Source organism: Leguminivora glycinivorella, chromosome 26, assembly GCF_023078275.1.
Source record: "Leguminivora glycinivorella isolate SPB_JAAS2020 chromosome 26, LegGlyc_1.1, whole genome shotgun sequence".
In the NCBI taxonomy this organism is placed as follows: Eukaryota; Metazoa; Arthropoda; class Insecta; order Lepidoptera; family Tortricidae; genus Leguminivora; species Leguminivora glycinivorella.
In genome coordinates, this window is record NC_062996.1 from 4992033 (window position 1) to 5010714 (window position 18682).

General features: G+C 38.5%; 1 protein-coding gene across 1 annotated transcript in view; it reads right to left on the reverse strand.

The window, feature by feature from the left end:
• Positions 1-18682, reverse strand: part of LOC125240113 — a 99090-nt gene that overhangs the window by 55402 nt on the left and 25006 nt on the right. Inside the window, 7 exon segments of the mRNA XM_048147959.1 lie at positions 437-481; positions 844-936; positions 1352-1482; positions 1982-2180; positions 3232-3405; positions 3843-3968; positions 5011-5101. Coding sequence (XP_048003916.1) covers positions 437-481; positions 844-936; positions 1352-1482; positions 1982-2180; positions 3232-3405; positions 3843-3968; positions 5011-5037 — 795 coding nt within the window. The 5' untranslated portion in view covers positions 5038-5101.

An 18682-nucleotide genomic window follows, 5' to 3' on the forward strand; every position in this document is an offset into this window, starting at 1 on the left:
GAAATTAGAAATAGTGTCCAGAACTCGGGATTCTACGGGATTCTACAAGCCTGTGTATTACAAGTGCGCGAACTGACAAATCGTATGAAACACACTTGCAATACAAGGCTTGTATCTTTCGAGAAACGGACCACTGGTCTTAAGGGTCGGCTCACACCGGAATGGTTCGAGGTGCCGCGCGGCCTCTGCTCGCTCTGTTTGAGTTAGTGAACGTGATCTATTAGTATTTTGACCGGGGACTGTTTTGACTGGATTCGCGCATGTTAGCTACGCTACTCTCTACAGGTCTACGCTGTATCAGCAACAGCATAGCGGTATCATCCGCGACCAATTAAATTGCACCACTTTCATTGGTTGTTATATAACCTGCGGGGACTCCCCGTATGCTGTATACCGAACGCGTTATCGACTAATGAAATTGCGCCATAAGAATTACCTTGACTAGTGCTTTAGCGATGAAATCGTTGAAGGCGTGGCTCCACTTTCTATTTTATCCCTATATTTTGAATGATGCTCAAAGGCATTATTCAAGTTTCTTGCATCAGCATCATGCATCATGAAACAGCTGTTTACCTTGGCTAGTGCTTTAGCGATGAAATCGTTGAAAGCGTGGCTCCACTTTCTGTTCTTACCCTATATTTTGCATGATGCTCAAAGGCATCATTCAAGAAACAGCAGTTTACCTTGACTAGTGCTTTAGCGATGAAATCGTTGAAGGTGTGTTCTTCCACATGATGCTCCACTTTCAGGCATCATTCAAGAAACAGCAGTTTACCTTGACTAGTCCAGCGTCGTGGGGGCTCGCTCTTCTGACTATCTTGAGCAGGACGCGCATTGGCGTCATCTGAGCAGGACGCGCATTGGCGTCATCTCGTGGTTGGGTGGCTCCATCTGTGCGAACTCGATTAGTGTGATGCCTAGCGACCAGATGTCCACCTGAGGAAAATAAATGTGATTATGTAGTTAGAATACAAAGAGAAAGAAACGTTATACATACATAAATACAATTATAAATGGGAAAGTGTGTGTATCTGTTTGTTTGTCCGTCTTTCACGGTAAAACGGAGCGATGAATTGACGTGATCTTTTAAGTGGAGATATTTGAAGAGGTGGAGTGTAAAGAGGTGGAGAAATTGTTAAAACTGAAGTTCAAAAGTTTTAAGCTTGTGTCGAGAGATGGTAGTCTATGCACTGTGATTACACATTTTACTTTGACAGTAACTCTCTATAATACGCGATACTCTTTGGTTCCATACAAGCGTCTTCATACTAACGAGCGATATTTTGGTCGACTAGAGCCGATTTCGCATCAACTGGTTTGCGGAAACCCAAAGTTTACATGTGTAACTGACCTTGAAATCATAGGGGTTGTCTCTGAAAGTCTCACACAGCACCACCTCGGGCGCCATCCAGTAGGGCGTGCCGATGAAAGTATCGTGCTTCTGTAGTGTGGACTTGTTCTTCGCAGAGACGCCGAAATCCGCTGTGAAACATAAGCTTTTGTTAGTAAATCATAACAAAGAGGTTTGGGTTAAGAACTTAAGAATTGATTGCCAGGCCAGACGGGTCAAAAGATCATATCCAAGCCTCAAAAAATTACTAAGGAGTAGTAAAAAGCTTTTCTTCTCTAGGAAAGTTTGGGGACTAACTGGTAGAACAAGTGATCTAAGGGCAGTTGATGACCTTTATCGACCTTTTTTACTGGCCTTCAGGACACAAGCCCGCACATTCCCGGCCTTAAAGCCTCCGCCACACATAAAGCGTTCTGATAGCGTGGCGTCAGCGGAGCGCAATGATAGCGGGCAATCCGCGAGCATTCCGCTCGCAATGCGCGCTCGTTAGTTCCCGCCGGCGTCCGCTGGGCGCAACGACAGTGTTCGTCCGGCGCACCGCTATCGTTGCGCTCCGCTGACGCTCCGCCTACGCTATCAAAACGCGCATGTGTGGCCGAGATTTTAAGCTACAGTATTGCAGTATTTTACCTAGTTTGACGCCGCCCTGCATAGTAGCCAGCACATTCCCGGCCTTAAGGTCGCGATGGATCACCCGTCGAGAGTGCAGGAACTCGAGGCCGCGCGTCATTTCACGACACACGTAGGCGATCTGCTTCTCGCTGAGACCCTTCTCGAGCTCGGACATTACTGAGTCGAGGGCGCCACCGTCGCAGTATTCTAGTAGCATCTGGAGAGTAAAGAACAGTCGGTTACAAAATGTTCAGCGGTCGTGAGGATCAAATGTAGATAGTCTGATAGGTGAGCCTTTCTGTGCGTCGCGTGGCACGGGCAACGGGCAATGGACTAGTTTTATGGCAGTGTGCGTTTGGTATACTTCTTGAAGTTTGTTACTACATACTTAGGCATAGGTCCCACCAAAAGCGAGTAAGTGATAAGCTATCGCCAATAGAAACAAACAAAAGATAGTAGCTCTCGTTGAAATAAAAGAGAGAGCGAGTGATTATATCCCGCGCTATCATCGCGTCTATTTTATATTACGTGTATGCATTAAGGCTTGGTTGGCCAAACACGGCGCGACGCAGCGCCGCGGTCGCGTGGCTCGACCGTAGCATGTGCTAACAGGTTAGCGACGTCAAACAGACTGCGTCCCGCCGGCATCGCGCCCCGCTTCTGCCGCGCACCGCGCCGCGCTCACTCACACAGTTGGTCGTTAGGCAACGCACGGTGCGTAGTGATTGCGATTATGGATATAGAAAAACAACAAACAAATTCTCTGATCTAAGGCTCCGGAAGGAATGAGCGACCTTCAGCGCGCGCATGGTGTAGGGGCGCGAGTCACGCCGACATTGGGCCGCGCACGCGCCGCGTTCGCGCGCGCCGTTTGATTGGCCAAGCCTTTAGGGATGGGCACTTTGCAAGGATGTGCATGTGCAAGGGCGTTTCTTCAGAATCTGCACCGCCGAACAAATGCTTCCCTATAGTGTGCACGAACTAACAGCAACACACTTAACTAACCATCGATAGACTTTATGCCCTTGTAATGAGGATTACAAATGTACAGCTAACAGTGTTGTCGATGGTACTGTGCTGTTAGGCAGCGTCCCCACTTAGGCGTCGCGTGTCTCGCGGCGCGCAACGGACGTCTCCGCCACGCCGCCTGAATGTAATTCAAAAAACGGAGGAGACTCAGCACATTTTGTATAGGAAGGACGTAAGACGCGCGTCCGTTGCGCGCCGCAAGACATGCGTCTTATGAGTGTGGATGGTAGCTTACTCACCCACAGCTTGTTGTCTATGAAGTAGGCCTCGTGCAGCTCCACCACGTTAGGGTGCCGGCACTCGCTGAGGATGTCTATTTCCACCGTGAAGTCGGCTAGATCGTCCTCGTTGTCGAGAACGCACATCTTGGCGGCGGCGAGCTGCCCGGTGGTCTTGTGTTGCGCTTTGTACACCTGTGACATACGTAACAATAAATATTTTTGCTATGGATAAAAAAAGGTGACGCGAAATAATCGCTTTGCAGTGAGTTAGCACCCATAGTACAAGCTTAGCTTAGTTTGAGGCTAAGTTGATCTGTGTAAGGTGTCCCCAATATTTATATTTATTATTTATAAGGAACCTTAAGGCATGGAAAGTCACATGAAAAGTTGTCGTAACTTAATAATAGATGGCGCTGCATTCGAAAATCTTGACTGATAACTCTATACTATACCATACTATTCAATATACTATATGCCTACAACTTCAGCGTCTTTGTTTGCAGCAAAGAGATTCTCGATTCTCGCACGTGTTCTCTCGTGTAGTCGCACGTTTGGGACAATTGGGAGAATACTACGGTCAACAAGGACCAGTCACATCGTATAGTAGTAATACAATTAGAATAACTTGCCTTCCCGAACGCGCCGTCTCCGAGTTCGCCCACCATGTCCCATATCTCGGTGGGGTCGCTGTTGTCGCGAATGTTGTTGAACACTTTTTTCTTTTTCGCGTCATTGCCGCCGCCGAGGTGGAGCACCTGAATACGTAATTCACATATTAGTAAGAGATAAGACATAAAAAGTCCAGTAAACGGAATCTTTATGAAAGCTTCATCATCGTAGACCTTTTAAACGACATCTGATATGGACAGGGACCCCAGGGCTGGCGCGTACCTCTGTCAACGTATCTTACTTGCGATACAAAGAGGTAACGCCGCCAGTGTCATGGGGTCCATGCCGCAAGCCGACCTACTGGAAGAGGTATTTTCCTTATGACTGGATTATCACTGTAGGTAGGTAAGTATTTTTATATGCATATAGGTATAGTTTGTTATGTAGTATTTACTTATTTTTAGATTTAACTTTAGTTTTAATGATATGTTTAATATGTTTAATTGTCATCTGATATTGGACTGTAACCGCGACACTTGGTGTCTTTTCTGACCAAAAGGTTTACTTAACCAGGAAAATACACGCCACCTGCAAGGCAAGTATGGTCGCGCGACAAATGATAAAACATCAGGTCGTCCCTATCGCACTTACAAATAGTGCGATAGGGACGGCCTGATGTTTTATCATCTATCGCGCGACCATACTTGCCTGCCAGGTCAGATGAACCTGGATAAGAACTATAAGAAGTGACAGAGGGAATGTGAGCGTCCTAATCTCTCAAAATGCATGAATACAGCCCAAAGCGTCCGCTTCCGAAGCAAAGAGCCTGACCCCGACACCGACGCTCAATAGCGAAATTTCGATTTACAATGTTCGCAGTGAGCCCTTAGGGACAGGATAAGCATGCTGGGAGTTCAAGTTATGCTTGGAATGCATCATGGCTCTTTGGCGTAGAATACACAGAAGGGATGCACGTCGTAAGACGCGGAACGGACGCCCGCGCCGCGCCGCCCGAGTGTAATTTTGTATAGGAAAGACGTACGACGCGCCTCAAGCGACGAGATGCGGGCGTGGGTTTTACGCCTTAGCACCGCTGTTTGAGAACTTAGCACCTTGCACTACGTTGCGCTACTGAGTGTTGAGTCGAATACATGTTTGGGGATTTTGGACATAGATATTTGTACTCACCTTCTTAAGATTATTAAAGAACGACATGTCTGTAGTGGCGAGCGCGGCCGCCTCAACCGCCCGTACTCATCGTGTAGAAGCGCGCGCTCCTCTGTAACAAGCAAACAGCAACATAAATACAGGGAAAAAAACAATAGTACGTACAAAATTCTCAGTATCGTTCTCGTAAAATATTCAGTATCGTAGTGGTGGGTTCCTTAACTACGTCGATGTAGTCAGTTATTGACATTGGGGGATTGACAAACTTATGCTGAATATTCGCATTTATCCAATGAGTAACCATAGATTAAATATAAGATCATACCATGCCATACATTAAAATGCGACCGCCTAATAACGCGCATACACTGTTGTGTATGTGATGTTCCACACATAGATGGCGCCACAAAAAAAAATGCCTTGTTGCCATCGATTATTTGTAGATTGGCGTTAAGGGTCACTTTCGAGCCATAAATCTATGTCAAAAGCGACACTTAATCGTTGTCGTCGTCTTATATCGTTGTCTGAGTACCCACAACACAAGCCTTCTTGAGCTTACCGTGGGCCTCAGTCAATCTGTGTAAGAGTGTCCTATAATATTTATATTTATATTTATTTATTTATTTTTTACTTAAAGCTATCTACGAGTACAATCGAAAGCTACAAGACATTTTTTTGTGGCGCCATTTATGTGTGGTCTAGTGTATGCGCGTTCTTAGGCGGTCGCATTTAAATGTATGAGATGGTATGATCTTCTTATATTTAATCTATGGCGTAACTTAAAAATGGATGAACGAAAATATCGCAGCCTTGTTGGTAAGAACAAGGACGGAAGACAGATGGTAGTCGCCGACGTCCGCTAGGGCATGGGAAAGAAAGAAAAAGAATAATCTACAACGAAATTAAACTACCAATCGATGTTTACAGCGATTTTTGCTACTCCCTGGTATTAACCTGGTATTCTAGTCGAACTCCTGTGAAATTGTGTATGTCGTTTAAGAGCCCGTCACGATGGGTAAAAATTCAGTATCTGTCAAATTTACCCCATTTACACACACTAACGCACGTCACACTCACCAACATACTTTTCGCACACTACCGCAATTTACTGGAAGAGGTCAGTGACCTAAGTGAGAGGAACTTAAGACAGGTCTATAGTTTCACTGAAGATCAGTTGTAACGTTAAAATCCCATCAAAACCAAAAAAGGGAAATATGAGCCAAGTTCAATATTATATATGCCTTGGTTGTTGGCGTCAACGACAAAAGCAGTGAGATCTAAACGGGTGCCAAGTTCAATGGCAGTCCTCAAAATGTTTTATGACAATTGATTGTTAGAGTAATTATTTATTAATGCCTTATTTTGATTTATCTTACTGTCATTTATGATGAAAGTATTAAAGAATATCAATTGACTAATAGTAGTCACTGGGTTTCCGCCATGTTGGAATGTTATAAAAATGGCGGACAAGCAGTGACGGTGGCAGTTCGAGTACAGACGAGTAGTAGTGAAGAAGTCTTGAATTATTTATTGTAAATTGGTTGTTAATATGTTTGTTATAAGTGAATAAAGTAAATGTGATGGTACAAGTAATAGTTTTCATCATCAACCTGGTAATATCCCCAACAGTTCAGAAGTTGGACGAAACAAAAATCGATAAGATTTTTGCCACGCCGCACAAGTGTAAGGTTTTTTTTTTTTTAGTCAAAATAATGTAACGGATTTATTTAACGAAACGTGCATTTAAATTGCTTTGGTAAGTGAGACATGTATTATATTTATTTCTTAAAATTAAACTTCATGTTCTGAAACTGGTTTGATAATCTACCCTCATGGCAGTATAAATTGATGAGCTCTCATTATTGTTTTATTTAAAAGATGACTTACTTTTGTACCTAAAAATCTTTTTACAAAAGGTGTGTAACATTACATTGCCCATTAGTTATTGAAACACATAAATCTGATAACTATATGACTATTATATTCTGGATACACAATAAGCGCCGTCATATGATAGGTCATTCAGTTTGTGACAGTAAAATTTCATAAATTAATTGGCATAAGGAAATCGTGGAATTATGAGTAAAGTAAATTTGTATCTTATCAATAGAAATAAAGTTCTGATTAAACGACTGCTTTATTTAACGATGCCTCGAGTTGTTAAACACAAGCCATTTTATGTTGTTTCCGAAAAGTGGTGTAATTTATTCCAACGAGGCAATTGTCCTGCTGTTGTATTCTGTTATTATAATATAATTATACATATTCGAGCTTATCAAGTTATACAGATCAGATAAACAATTAAACATTCATACTGAATGAAATACGCTGTGTAAAATATGTTCTCATAAAGTACTTCAATAATTTAATCCCTCGTGTCCGGTAACACAAGATTGGTAAAAATTATGTATACTTATGAAAAGTTGATCTCAATTCAAACTGAGAATTATAATGCAGTTCTTAATTTTGATATTTAATGCTTTAAGTACGATTTTGAACAAAAACGATTCCTGTTCATTTGCAAATACATATTTAATAGTGAATTTCACATATTATATTAACCGTTAAAATTGAAGTTGTGCAATTGTGGGTAGTTTAATTCTGTTAAGTACAGAATTTAAATAAACAACTTTGATAATAAGGTTGCCAACCCCTGGTATGAATAATGGAGAGTAAGTTGTATCTCTAATCATCTTCAGATATTTTATGATAACTCGTTATAAAAATGTTTAGCGTTTTAAAGTTTTAAAACTCAACGAATTGAAATGTGTTGTTTTTCAACGTTTTATTTCACGAATTGGACTGATTGATCTCATTTTGATTGTTGACGGTATGCTACCACATTTATGAATACTATTTTATAATGGCCAGTGATGGCAGAATTATTTAATCAAAGTAACGTATAAAATAAAATTCTTCGCATTTTACCATGGTGATCATGGGTGATAATTCGATGGGAAATCGAAAAATTACATCTATGGTGTGAATAAATATCATTAAGACATGTTTCAGACTATTAGTAATATCTGTTTGCTTCTTAAGAATAACGATTCAATCTTGATATGCTTATATATTTGGTGCATGTGACATGACATGGGTGATGGTCACATGTAGTCATATGTAGTCATATGTAGAGTCATATGTAGTCATATGTAGAGTCATATGTAGAGTCAGTCATATGTAGAGTCATATGTAGAGTCAGTCATATGTAGAGTCAGTCATATGTAGAGTCAGTCATATGTAGAGTCAGTCATATGTAGAGTCAGTCATATGTAGAGTCAGTCATATGTAGAGTCAGTCATATGTAGAGTCAGTCATATGTAGAGTCAGTCATATGTAGAGTCAGTCATATGTAGAGTCAGTCATATGTAGAGTCAGTCATATGTAGAGTCAGTCATATGTAGAGTCAGTCATATGTAGAGTCAGTCATATGTAGAGTCAGTCATATGTAGAGTCAGTCATATGTAGAGTCAGTCATATGTAGAGTCAGTCATATGTAGAGTCAGTCATATGTATAGTCAGTCATATGTAGAGTCAGTCATATGTAGAGTCAGTCATATGTAGAGCCAGTCATATGTAGAGTCAGTCATATGTAGAGTCAGTCATATGTAGAGTCAGTCATATGTAGAGTCAGTCATATGTAGAGTCAGTCATATGTAGAGTCAGTCATATGTAGAGTCAGTCATATGTAGGTCATAGAGTCATATGTACGCGTAAACTCGAGTATTTTGGCCCCAGTATAAAATAATGACTTGAGCCAGGGTATTGCACAATGAATCGTATCTTGTGGAATAATGGTTGACGCACGCGGATGGACGTGCGGGATTTAGAGCGCGTGGATGAACGTGCGAGATTTAAAGCGCGTGGATGAACGTGCGAGATTCAAAGCGCGTGGATATACGTGCATAACATTTAAGCACGTTGATGAACGTGAAAGACTTTCATTTCAACCTTTATAAATACATGAAACATTAATATAAAAGTACAACATAAATGACTGTGCCTTAATATCAGAATGTATATTATTTGCGACTTTTGATTGGATAAAGCAGTACAGCAATAATTACATATTTATCTTTTGGCTACGTGTAATACGTGTATCCAGTTCTTTACATGTTTTATAGTCTTAGGTGATCAAGAATAAAGTAACAAAAAAAAAAAAAGAGACTTTATTGATAACATATAAAACTTATTACCTAGCAGGTTTAGCTCGTAAAATATTAAAAGTGAAGTACTTAAACTTTGTATCGGTTATGAAGAGACCTATTAGATTTAAAATAAAATCGTTACTAACGACTAGTTTCCCTTTCATAGATAAAAGAAATAAATTGAAAATGTGCAATTTGAAATCTAGAGAGCAAACATTAATAATCTTTTGTCTTTAAATTCGCGATAGCTTTTCATGAAAAGAAAATATATACTTGCTTTATGTGTGAATAGATCTTTTGATAATTAAATGAATTGCTTACCACTTGCGGCTTGTAATTAGCGCGAATAAAGATACGTCGGATATCGTATTTGGTTTTTCATACGACACGGTATATATAAAAAAAAAGAGATTATGTATATAATGTCTGACGGGTGTCGCTATTGTTGACCTGTAACCTAAATAGTATATGTACAAAGAGTTTTTCTATTTCGGCATACTATTGCATCAATCTTAGCTAGTACCTAAAATAATAATAATAATAACAGGATAAAAAATAATAATAATAAGGACCTACACCGTAGTCGTGTACTTGCGATTAGTCTTAAATGGTTGCGTAATATAATATGTTTACGTTACAAATGGTAAATATTAACTAGGCGCGATATTTTATTGACAGGTCATTTGAGTATTTAAAGATTCTGTAAATGTGTATGATATATACATCTGAAAAATCTTGAATATAATTACTCAGTATATATAAACAGTAGATATATTAATAGGCGATGACAATAATTTAATTAATCATAACGACTATCGATACATTATGACTTATTGAATTGATTACCGAACCATAATCGTTTTACCATAATTTCGAAGACAGTCGAAATTATGTTCCTAAAGAAAGTGTTGCAAGTTTCAGATCAAGGACCGAGGAGCGTCCAGGTGAAAGGGCCAGGGTCTGGTATTCGTTTACCACCCAGGAGTGCCCAGGTGAGAGGGTCGGGGTGTAGATTCACTTCCGACCCAGGAGTGCCCAGGTGAGAGGGTCAGGGTAAAGATACCTCTGTTTCGATCGTCCACCGTGGGTCCTCATACGCTGGCATGGTATGCGAGCTTGCGTCTGGCGGCGCAATGTCCGGCGTCCGTGATGAGCAGCATCGGCAGCACTATCCAGGCTGACAGAGCTTGGGTGGCCCATGATGCTGTTGCAGCGGACGGGTACATCATGTTGCCGAAGCCCGTGGCGGCACGGGAATTTCATTCAATCGTGTGATGAGGTGGTGATGTCATAAAACCGTGTAAATATGTTCTTTTTGCTTGTTTCGCGAGTGAAGTGTGAAGTGAAGTGTTGCATTGTTTACTTAAATATGTTTATAACTTGTGAAATTAATTTAATTATCATAATTTAATTAGATGTAATGAATTCAATTGGATGTAATGAATTTAATTAGATGTAATTAATTTAATTAATTTAATTGTATCGATAATACATAACATACATAATATACACAATATGTATGTATGTATGTCACAAATATCAATATCAATATAAGAGCCAAATTTAAGACGTTTATGTGAAATAGTTTTTGTTGTGAGGACGCCCATAGAGGCTCCAAATAGTTCGTGTAATATTACACACGATGTTGTCTGCCAGTTCGGTTACTTGAACTTGGCTTGACACGCTGCCGCGTGTTTAGATTGCGGACAGTGTCAATTTAGTGTTACCATCTCACACGATTTGACTCCGATTATTTTTCAAAATAAATTTGTGCAAACACCATATAAAATCAAAACTCTGGTGTAAAAAACAGTGCTTCGTTTATTCTAATTATAAATGGTTAAACCCTTTTCCGAATGAATTAAAAAATGCACTGAGACAAAGGCTGAGGTTATGTATGAACAGTGGTTGACAGTCAGTTAACATGTAAAATTGTTGCCATATATAGAATTCTTCATTAAAATAATAATTTTCAAAATTTAGTTAAAGTTGTCTGAATCTAAGGTTACGTGCCCCGTGTGCAAACACCATTTAAAAATTATATTGAACGTAAGAAGGTAAGTCATACAGAACAATTTTGTGATAAGATAATATATTATTACAATTAATAATTTCGCCATTTACGTAAATAATCGTTTATAGAATATAATTATAATGATTAGTTCTGTTAGTTTTTTCATACGCCACACTGAATGTCTCTTCGCGAAAGAGAATGTTACACACACCGACACACTAAATAATGTGACCAGTATAATGAAAATAAAGTCCAACGAGTTAAAATTAATTTTAAAACTCTTTCATTTTAATAAAGTTTAGAAGACAAAAAATACCTATATTTCTTATCATTGTATTAAAGTTACATATATTTTTTTATTTCTCAACAATAATAAGTAGTAAACAACACAAAAAAAAACGATTTTAAACTGAGACTCTTTTAGACGTGACGATATTTATTTACCTTATTACTTTTGAATACATTCATAGCACTGGCAATCTTTTTGTATCCGTATATGATTTCCAGTGTCAAAAACAAATGTCATTGGAGCAAATTTGGCGACACGTCTGCTTCGAACGAGCCCGATCGGGCGTCTGACTCGATAGAATCTGTTCGCAGTTTTGACGTTTGTATGGAAAATTTACGAAAGTTTATATTCAACATTGATTTTATTCGTTCTCTTTGTAAGGAAAAATATGAAAAGGTAATAATTCTGTAGTCCAGTTATCTAGCTTATAAAATAACATTATTTTAAAACTAAAACACGGTCGTACATATTCAAATTTATGAAGATGCCGACAGGGGCCGACCGCATTTTAGTTACAACTTTAAGTAAGTATGTATCTAAAATTGGAAGTGTTTCCTGATTTGTATTACACACTATTTTGCATACACATACTTAAAGTTTATAATTATCAAGAAAGACTTTTGTTTGCCTAAAAGGTTTTCGAAGTAATTGCCATTTGATTCGAAGTATTTTTAGACAAATATTGATGTCGTTTAACTTCCATTTACTGTATTTTAGTAGCATGATAACACACATGTAAACTACTGAATTTTTAGTTTAGGATATAAGTAATGCGACAGCATCAATTTTAGCAGCCTAAAGTATACAAAATTGAGCTCAGCTCACTCAGACGTGAGCACTATTTGCGGGTTTTCTTAAACTAGCGTCAGGAAAAAAATCATAATTAATTCAGGGAGTAACTTTTCCTTGATGTTAACTACTGATTTTGTAGATAAGAATACGCGCTGTTTAAAACAAGTGCTTTTCTTATCAATAAGTATATACTGAAACTAAAACCGGACGTAGAAAACTACCAATTTTACGATTTTCTACTTTTTGATATTGACGGCCTCTTAAGTACTTAACCATTGCAGAGATGGGGGTCATCAAAATCACTGTTTACGTAGCTTGGTTTGACTCTAGAAGATTTTGAAAGCTGTTATGTTTAATACTGATTTCAGTAAGCGTTTTAACTCAGCAACGCTTGTAGTACCTAAACGCAAAAGAATTTAATCAAAATTTTAGGAGAAAATAAACTACCGATATATATATATGATATATATATATAAGTTTCTGTGTAACTTGGTCCTATAATAAATTATGGTTTCTGTGATTTTTTTAGTGTAAAGATTGTACCTATGTGTTAACGTTAGTAGTCATTAGAAAATATTTTTAAGTTAATAGGTACGTATTTTATTACTTCTGAAAAATTTTCGCATTTTATTTTAATAAACTCGTTAAATGTTAATAATAAACTACCGATGGGTCGATGTTAAAGAAAAGCGCCCTATTTACAAGATATTAGAGTAATAAGAATTACTTAGTAATAATGAATGTTTATGTTTCTGACGTGTAATGTATAAATGTGCAATATCAATAAATATGAATATGAATATTACAAATAGTACACGAAATTAGGTATCAGCTTCATAAAAATAATATTTATACGGAGAATAAAAAACGAGAAAACAATATACCTATCATTTCCTTTCTCGGAGAAGAGTATTGAACTTGTAGGCTTAATTCACATTTGTTTGATAGGATAACTACTATAAGTCGTCTCGTCTTGTTGGTAAGTGCGTGCGTATCAAATATCAGAGGGGAGAGTCGCTTACTGCTCCCATGAGACACCGCCGGCACGGCAGAAAGCTATTTATTTTTATTGGTACAGTCCCCCTCAAAAATATCGGAGTTCAGACCTCAGAAAGAAATTTATCGCTTAATTTCTTCGGTTTATCGTCTACCTACGAGTATGTAGAATACTCTTTTCCCCTCACTAATTAATACCAGTGGGTAAAAACGCATTTTATCCACTAGTGAGTAAAGTAATTTGACCTTGAATAAAGTCAAATTAACTGATTTAAAATTGATAAAAGTAAGTGAATCTAGTAATAAAGATGATTTACCACATGTGGAATTAGTGGAAGAAGTGATAAACGCATTTTTTGCGTTGTAGTTTCCTCGCTATTGTGAGGGGAAAAGTTTTGTGTTACACTCGGGTGCAAATGTATTTTACTTCTCGTGTGTTAAAAAACTCGCAAATTCAGGATTCTATTCTCGAACCACTCGCCTCGCTCGTGGTTCAACTATAGAATCCTTTCACTAGCTCGTTTTTCAATTCCACACTCGGCGTTAAAATACAACTTTGCCGCCTTGTATAACAAATAACTATTATATGTTGTCTGGCTTTTTTATTCATTGTCACAATTGTTTTTGCAAGTTCATGCTTTTGCTACATGCTACCAAAGAGGATCGTATTATAGAGAGTTACTGCCAAAGTAAAATGTGTAATCACAGTGCATAGACTGCCATCTCTCGACACAAGCTTAAAACTTTTGAACCTCAGTTTTGACAATTTGGCCCACGAACGCTCCGGCTGTGGAATGAGCTCCCTGTCGAGGTATTCCCGATGAATTACAGTATGGGGTCCTTCAAAAAAGGAGTGTACAAGTTTCTAATGGGTCGGCAACGCGCACGTGACACCCCTTGAGTTGCGGGCGTCCATAGGTTGCGGTGACCGCTTTCCATCAGGCGGGCCGTATACCTGTTTGCCACCGACGTGGTATAAAAAAAATATATTGTTCGTCGGTCTTGTCGCTAAAGAGCGATTAGTTCCAGCCAACTTTTATTTATATTTCTTAACCAAAAATCTAAGAAAAGTGGCCCACTATATCCTCGTAAATGTTAAAAAAACATTTTATATCTAATTATAATACAGATAACGGTTGAATAATGTTGACAACAGTTAAACAATGAGTCAAATTAGGCATTTGTTTGACTAGCAAGAGCATAATGTGATATTATGATTCACTTTTAGTGATAAGCATGCCGCGTTCACTTCCGTTGATAACGATGTATATATACTAATTAATAATAATTGTGGTAGTGTAGTGATACTAGTTGTGTAGTAATAAATCGTCATTCTTTAATATTACATGAATAAATTAACAGTAATCAGTAAGTATTAGATAAGCTATGGAGCTGAGATAAAGTCACGCACACGACAAGATCGCGAAATCACTGCGAATCTACACCGTGATTTTATTGAATTGGTTTAACTTTGGCATATAGTTAGGTCCATTATCAAAAACAGAATGGCACAGTTAGCTTTCTTAAGTTCGTTTTTTTTTCTAAAAAAAACATACATCTGCGAAAGACATTATTTTAATTGCTGATTGAGAAACGAAAAACGAAAAATATAACTTTGCACCCTTGTATAACAAATAACTATTTCTAGTCAAGTATTCCACATAAGTATGCGTATAATTCAATTCTTCAATCTGTTTTCCACTAGCATTATGGCATTTTTTAAGGAGGATGTTATGACACATGTCGATAAACAAGGACTGACGAGTTAGCAGCAGCTTGTGAACGCATTTTTTTTTATCTTTATACATATTTTCTATATTGCAAGTGTGATGAAAAACATTGTATGTAACTCGGGGCGTAAAAACATTGCAAACTCGAGTCTTTAAACCGCTCCGGGAAGCCGTCGCGATTTAACTTACTCTCGTTAGCAATATTCAACTTGCGCCCCGCGTTGCACAATGTATTTACTACTAGCTTTTGCCCGCGGCTTCGCTCGCGTTAGAAAGGGACAAAAAGTAGTCTATGTCGCTCTCCATCCCTTCAACTATATCCACTTAAAAAATCACGTCAATTCGTCGCTCCGTTTTGCTGTGAAAGACGGACAAACAGACATACACACTTTTCCATTTATAATATTAGTATGTATTTACGATTATAATGACACATGTCAGTAAACAATGACAGACGAGTTAGCGGGAGTCCGTGAACGCGTTGCCGTCATTATTGTAAATAGATGTGACGTATTTATTAGTCAATTAGCTAAGTAACTTCAGACCACAGATTTCATATATACCATGGATCAGGCAAAAGCATCTACTTAGCGAGTTAGCGTGCCTTAGTTAAAACGACTAGGGGCCCATTTCTCGAAGCTACATGTTACAATTTACAAGCGATGTCTAATAAAAGTAATAAATATGACAAGTTGGAAAGAGCTCTTGTAACTTGTAACGACGCAAAAACGACGGGGTGTTATAAGTTTGACGTGTCTGTCTGTGTGTGTGTGTGTGTCTGTCTGTGGCATCATAGCTCCCGAACGGATGAACCGATTTAGATTTAGTTTTATTTGTTTCAAAGCTGAATTGGTCGAGAGTGTTCTTAGCCATGTTTCATAAAAATCGGTCCACTATATGTCGCGTTCGGGGGTTTTTATTAAAATTTTAATTTTGTGGTTAGGTTATGAGAAATGGGCCCTAGGTAGTCCGTCCCTACTAGCAGATTTCGCGCGACAATGAAAATCCGGTTAGTATGTAGGTACCTAGTTTTTGAGTTTATCGCGAAACTACACAAGATAGACGCGGCAGCGTACTTTGTTTGACAAGGTATAGTAGTGATTCCACGAAATACTGTCAATAGGGTCAAAAACACACAAATCCGCCTTCATTGAGCAGAACGGAGGTTATTTTATAACAAGTTGTATGGGATTCCGCAAACGTAGAGAGGGTTGGTCGCAAATACCAATGACTTGACTCGAGACGTCGAGACGTTAGTCACGGTGATGTCATGCCATCCTTCCAGTCGCGGCATGGTGCGATGCGGAGCGGAGAGCGGATTGTCTATGACAGAACTCCACTTAATTTTACACTAGTGTATAGAGAGGGTTAGTCGCAAATACCAATGGCTGAGACGTTAGTCACGGTGATGTCATGCCATCCTTCAACCGCGGCATGGTGCGATGCGGAGCGGAGAGCGGATTGTCTATGAGAGAAACAGAACTCCACTTAAGAGGGCTTTCGTGTTAAAAATAGTGAAATCGCAGCCGAGCGCTCGATCATACCGTGTGTGGTATCAAATTAAAGGGCTTTGCGAGTAGTTTATAAATATATATCACATTATAGGACTTTTTCTACTTGGTCTAACAAAATATGAGAAAATGTGCAAAAGTGGTAATAATTGTACCGGTGAAGGCTCGTTTTCAAAAAATTGGCAAAAATCAATAATAGCAATTTATAATCACTAAGGCATAACAGCAATTTAAGTAAACGTTGCAGATTAATTTAGTATAAAACTTACTTCGATGTGATGTAGATTTTCAAAGAAATTGTCACTTAATTTTAGGTAATTTCTGAAAAAAATTGAATTCGCCTTAGGCTAGTTTACTCTTTTTCAAAAACTTAAAATAAAAATCTAGTCTGAAATGATTGTGGTACAGGATATACAAATTATAAATTTACCCGTTTTAATATTCAAAATTGTCCAAATTTTACAAATAAGATCGACTGATTCAGCTCTATACGTGCGTTTTTCTAAACGTCCATTAGAGAAAAATTCATTTTTAATTTAGTGAGTTAGTTTTCAAAAATCCAGTCTTATAAAAATCAAGATAATAAGATGCTCTAACTGGAACTTGAATTAAATAAATCTATTGGATAACGGAAAGTGTAGTATTTCACCGACTAAAACTATCAATTTTACATTCTTTTGACGTTTTTTTTGAAAGCAGCCTTAGTTCTACACGAGTGTATATAGAGGGTTAGTCGCAAATACCAATGGCTGAGACGTTAGTCACGGTGATGTCATGCCATCCTTCTAGCCGCGGCATGGTGCGATGCGGAGCGGAAAGCGGATTTTCTTTGGCAGTATACTACAGAACTCCTAGGAAGAATTAAGTTCTCGCGCGTGACTCCATCCATTAATCTTGAGCGTCGCAAGTACAGATGTAGTGCGGAAAGGGTTTCCTTCGTATTTTTCTGGAAACGTTCGTATTTGTCATGCTAGTTCAGTCAATGTCAAATATGTCAATACATCTTGTACTGAGACTGACATGAAACAACATGACACGTTCGTACGTTTCCGTAACAATACGAAGGCAAATCTTTTCGCACTACATCTGTATGGACTAGCGCGGCATATCGCCGGATATCGATTTTTGTATTTAGTATTTCGATAATCGGAAAGTACTGAAATACTTATGTATCTGAATCTAATCAAACTACCGCCTTAATTGTAATGGCAGTAAACTGTCAAGCAAACGCTCTACTTTCGACCTGTGGTTCGCTACACTATGTAAGAAGCTTTATTCCTAATTACCCCTGTCTTCTAGCAGACAGTCCAGTCAATGTTCTACGTTTGACCTTGAGGTCGCCACACTCACTGTCGCTACGTCTACTACCCAATCCGCAGTCTAATCCAATTGAGGCACGATAGCAGAGGACGAACTTTAATTGACGACCGGTCTGGCTCAGTCGTTAGTGACCGTGCTTGCTGAGCCGCGGTCCTGGGTTCGAATCCCGCGCGGTAAGGGCATTTATTTGTGTGATGAGCACAGATATTTGTTCCTGAGTCATGGATGTTTTCTATGTAATATGTAAGTATTTATTTACCTATTTAAGTATGTATATCGTCGCCTAGCACCCATAGTACAAGCTTTGCTTAGTTTGGGGCTAAGTCGATCTATGTAAGGTGTCCCCAATATTTATTTATTTATTATTTACTTTTAGAGGACGAACGAACTTTAAAGCTTAGTTCCTAGTTACCTCTATCTCCTATCAGCAGACAGTGAAGTAAATACTCTACATTGGTCCTTGAGTCGCTACGTCGATCAGCCAATCCGCAGCCTAATCCAATTGAAACACGGTGCAAGAGGCTTGACTCTTAATTGGCTTATCTGGAGTCCGTGAATTAATTGTATTTGTATTGTACGGATATTAAAGTACGGTACGGATATTAAAATATGTCATGATAATTTTTTATGTTATCACGGGTCATGGTATAAATACAATACAATTTATTGCAAAAAGTAATTTTTCACCAAAATAACAAGATTACATCAACATAAATTAATTAACTATGGTAGACAACTCAGGCGGTCTTATCGCACTGAGCGATCTCTTCCAGACAATTTGGACAAACAGCAAAAAACAACTGATTCGAGTAGGTGATGCAGTGATGATAGAAAACGTCAAATAATCTTAATACTAATAAACATACATAAATAGGAATTAAAATAAACCTAAA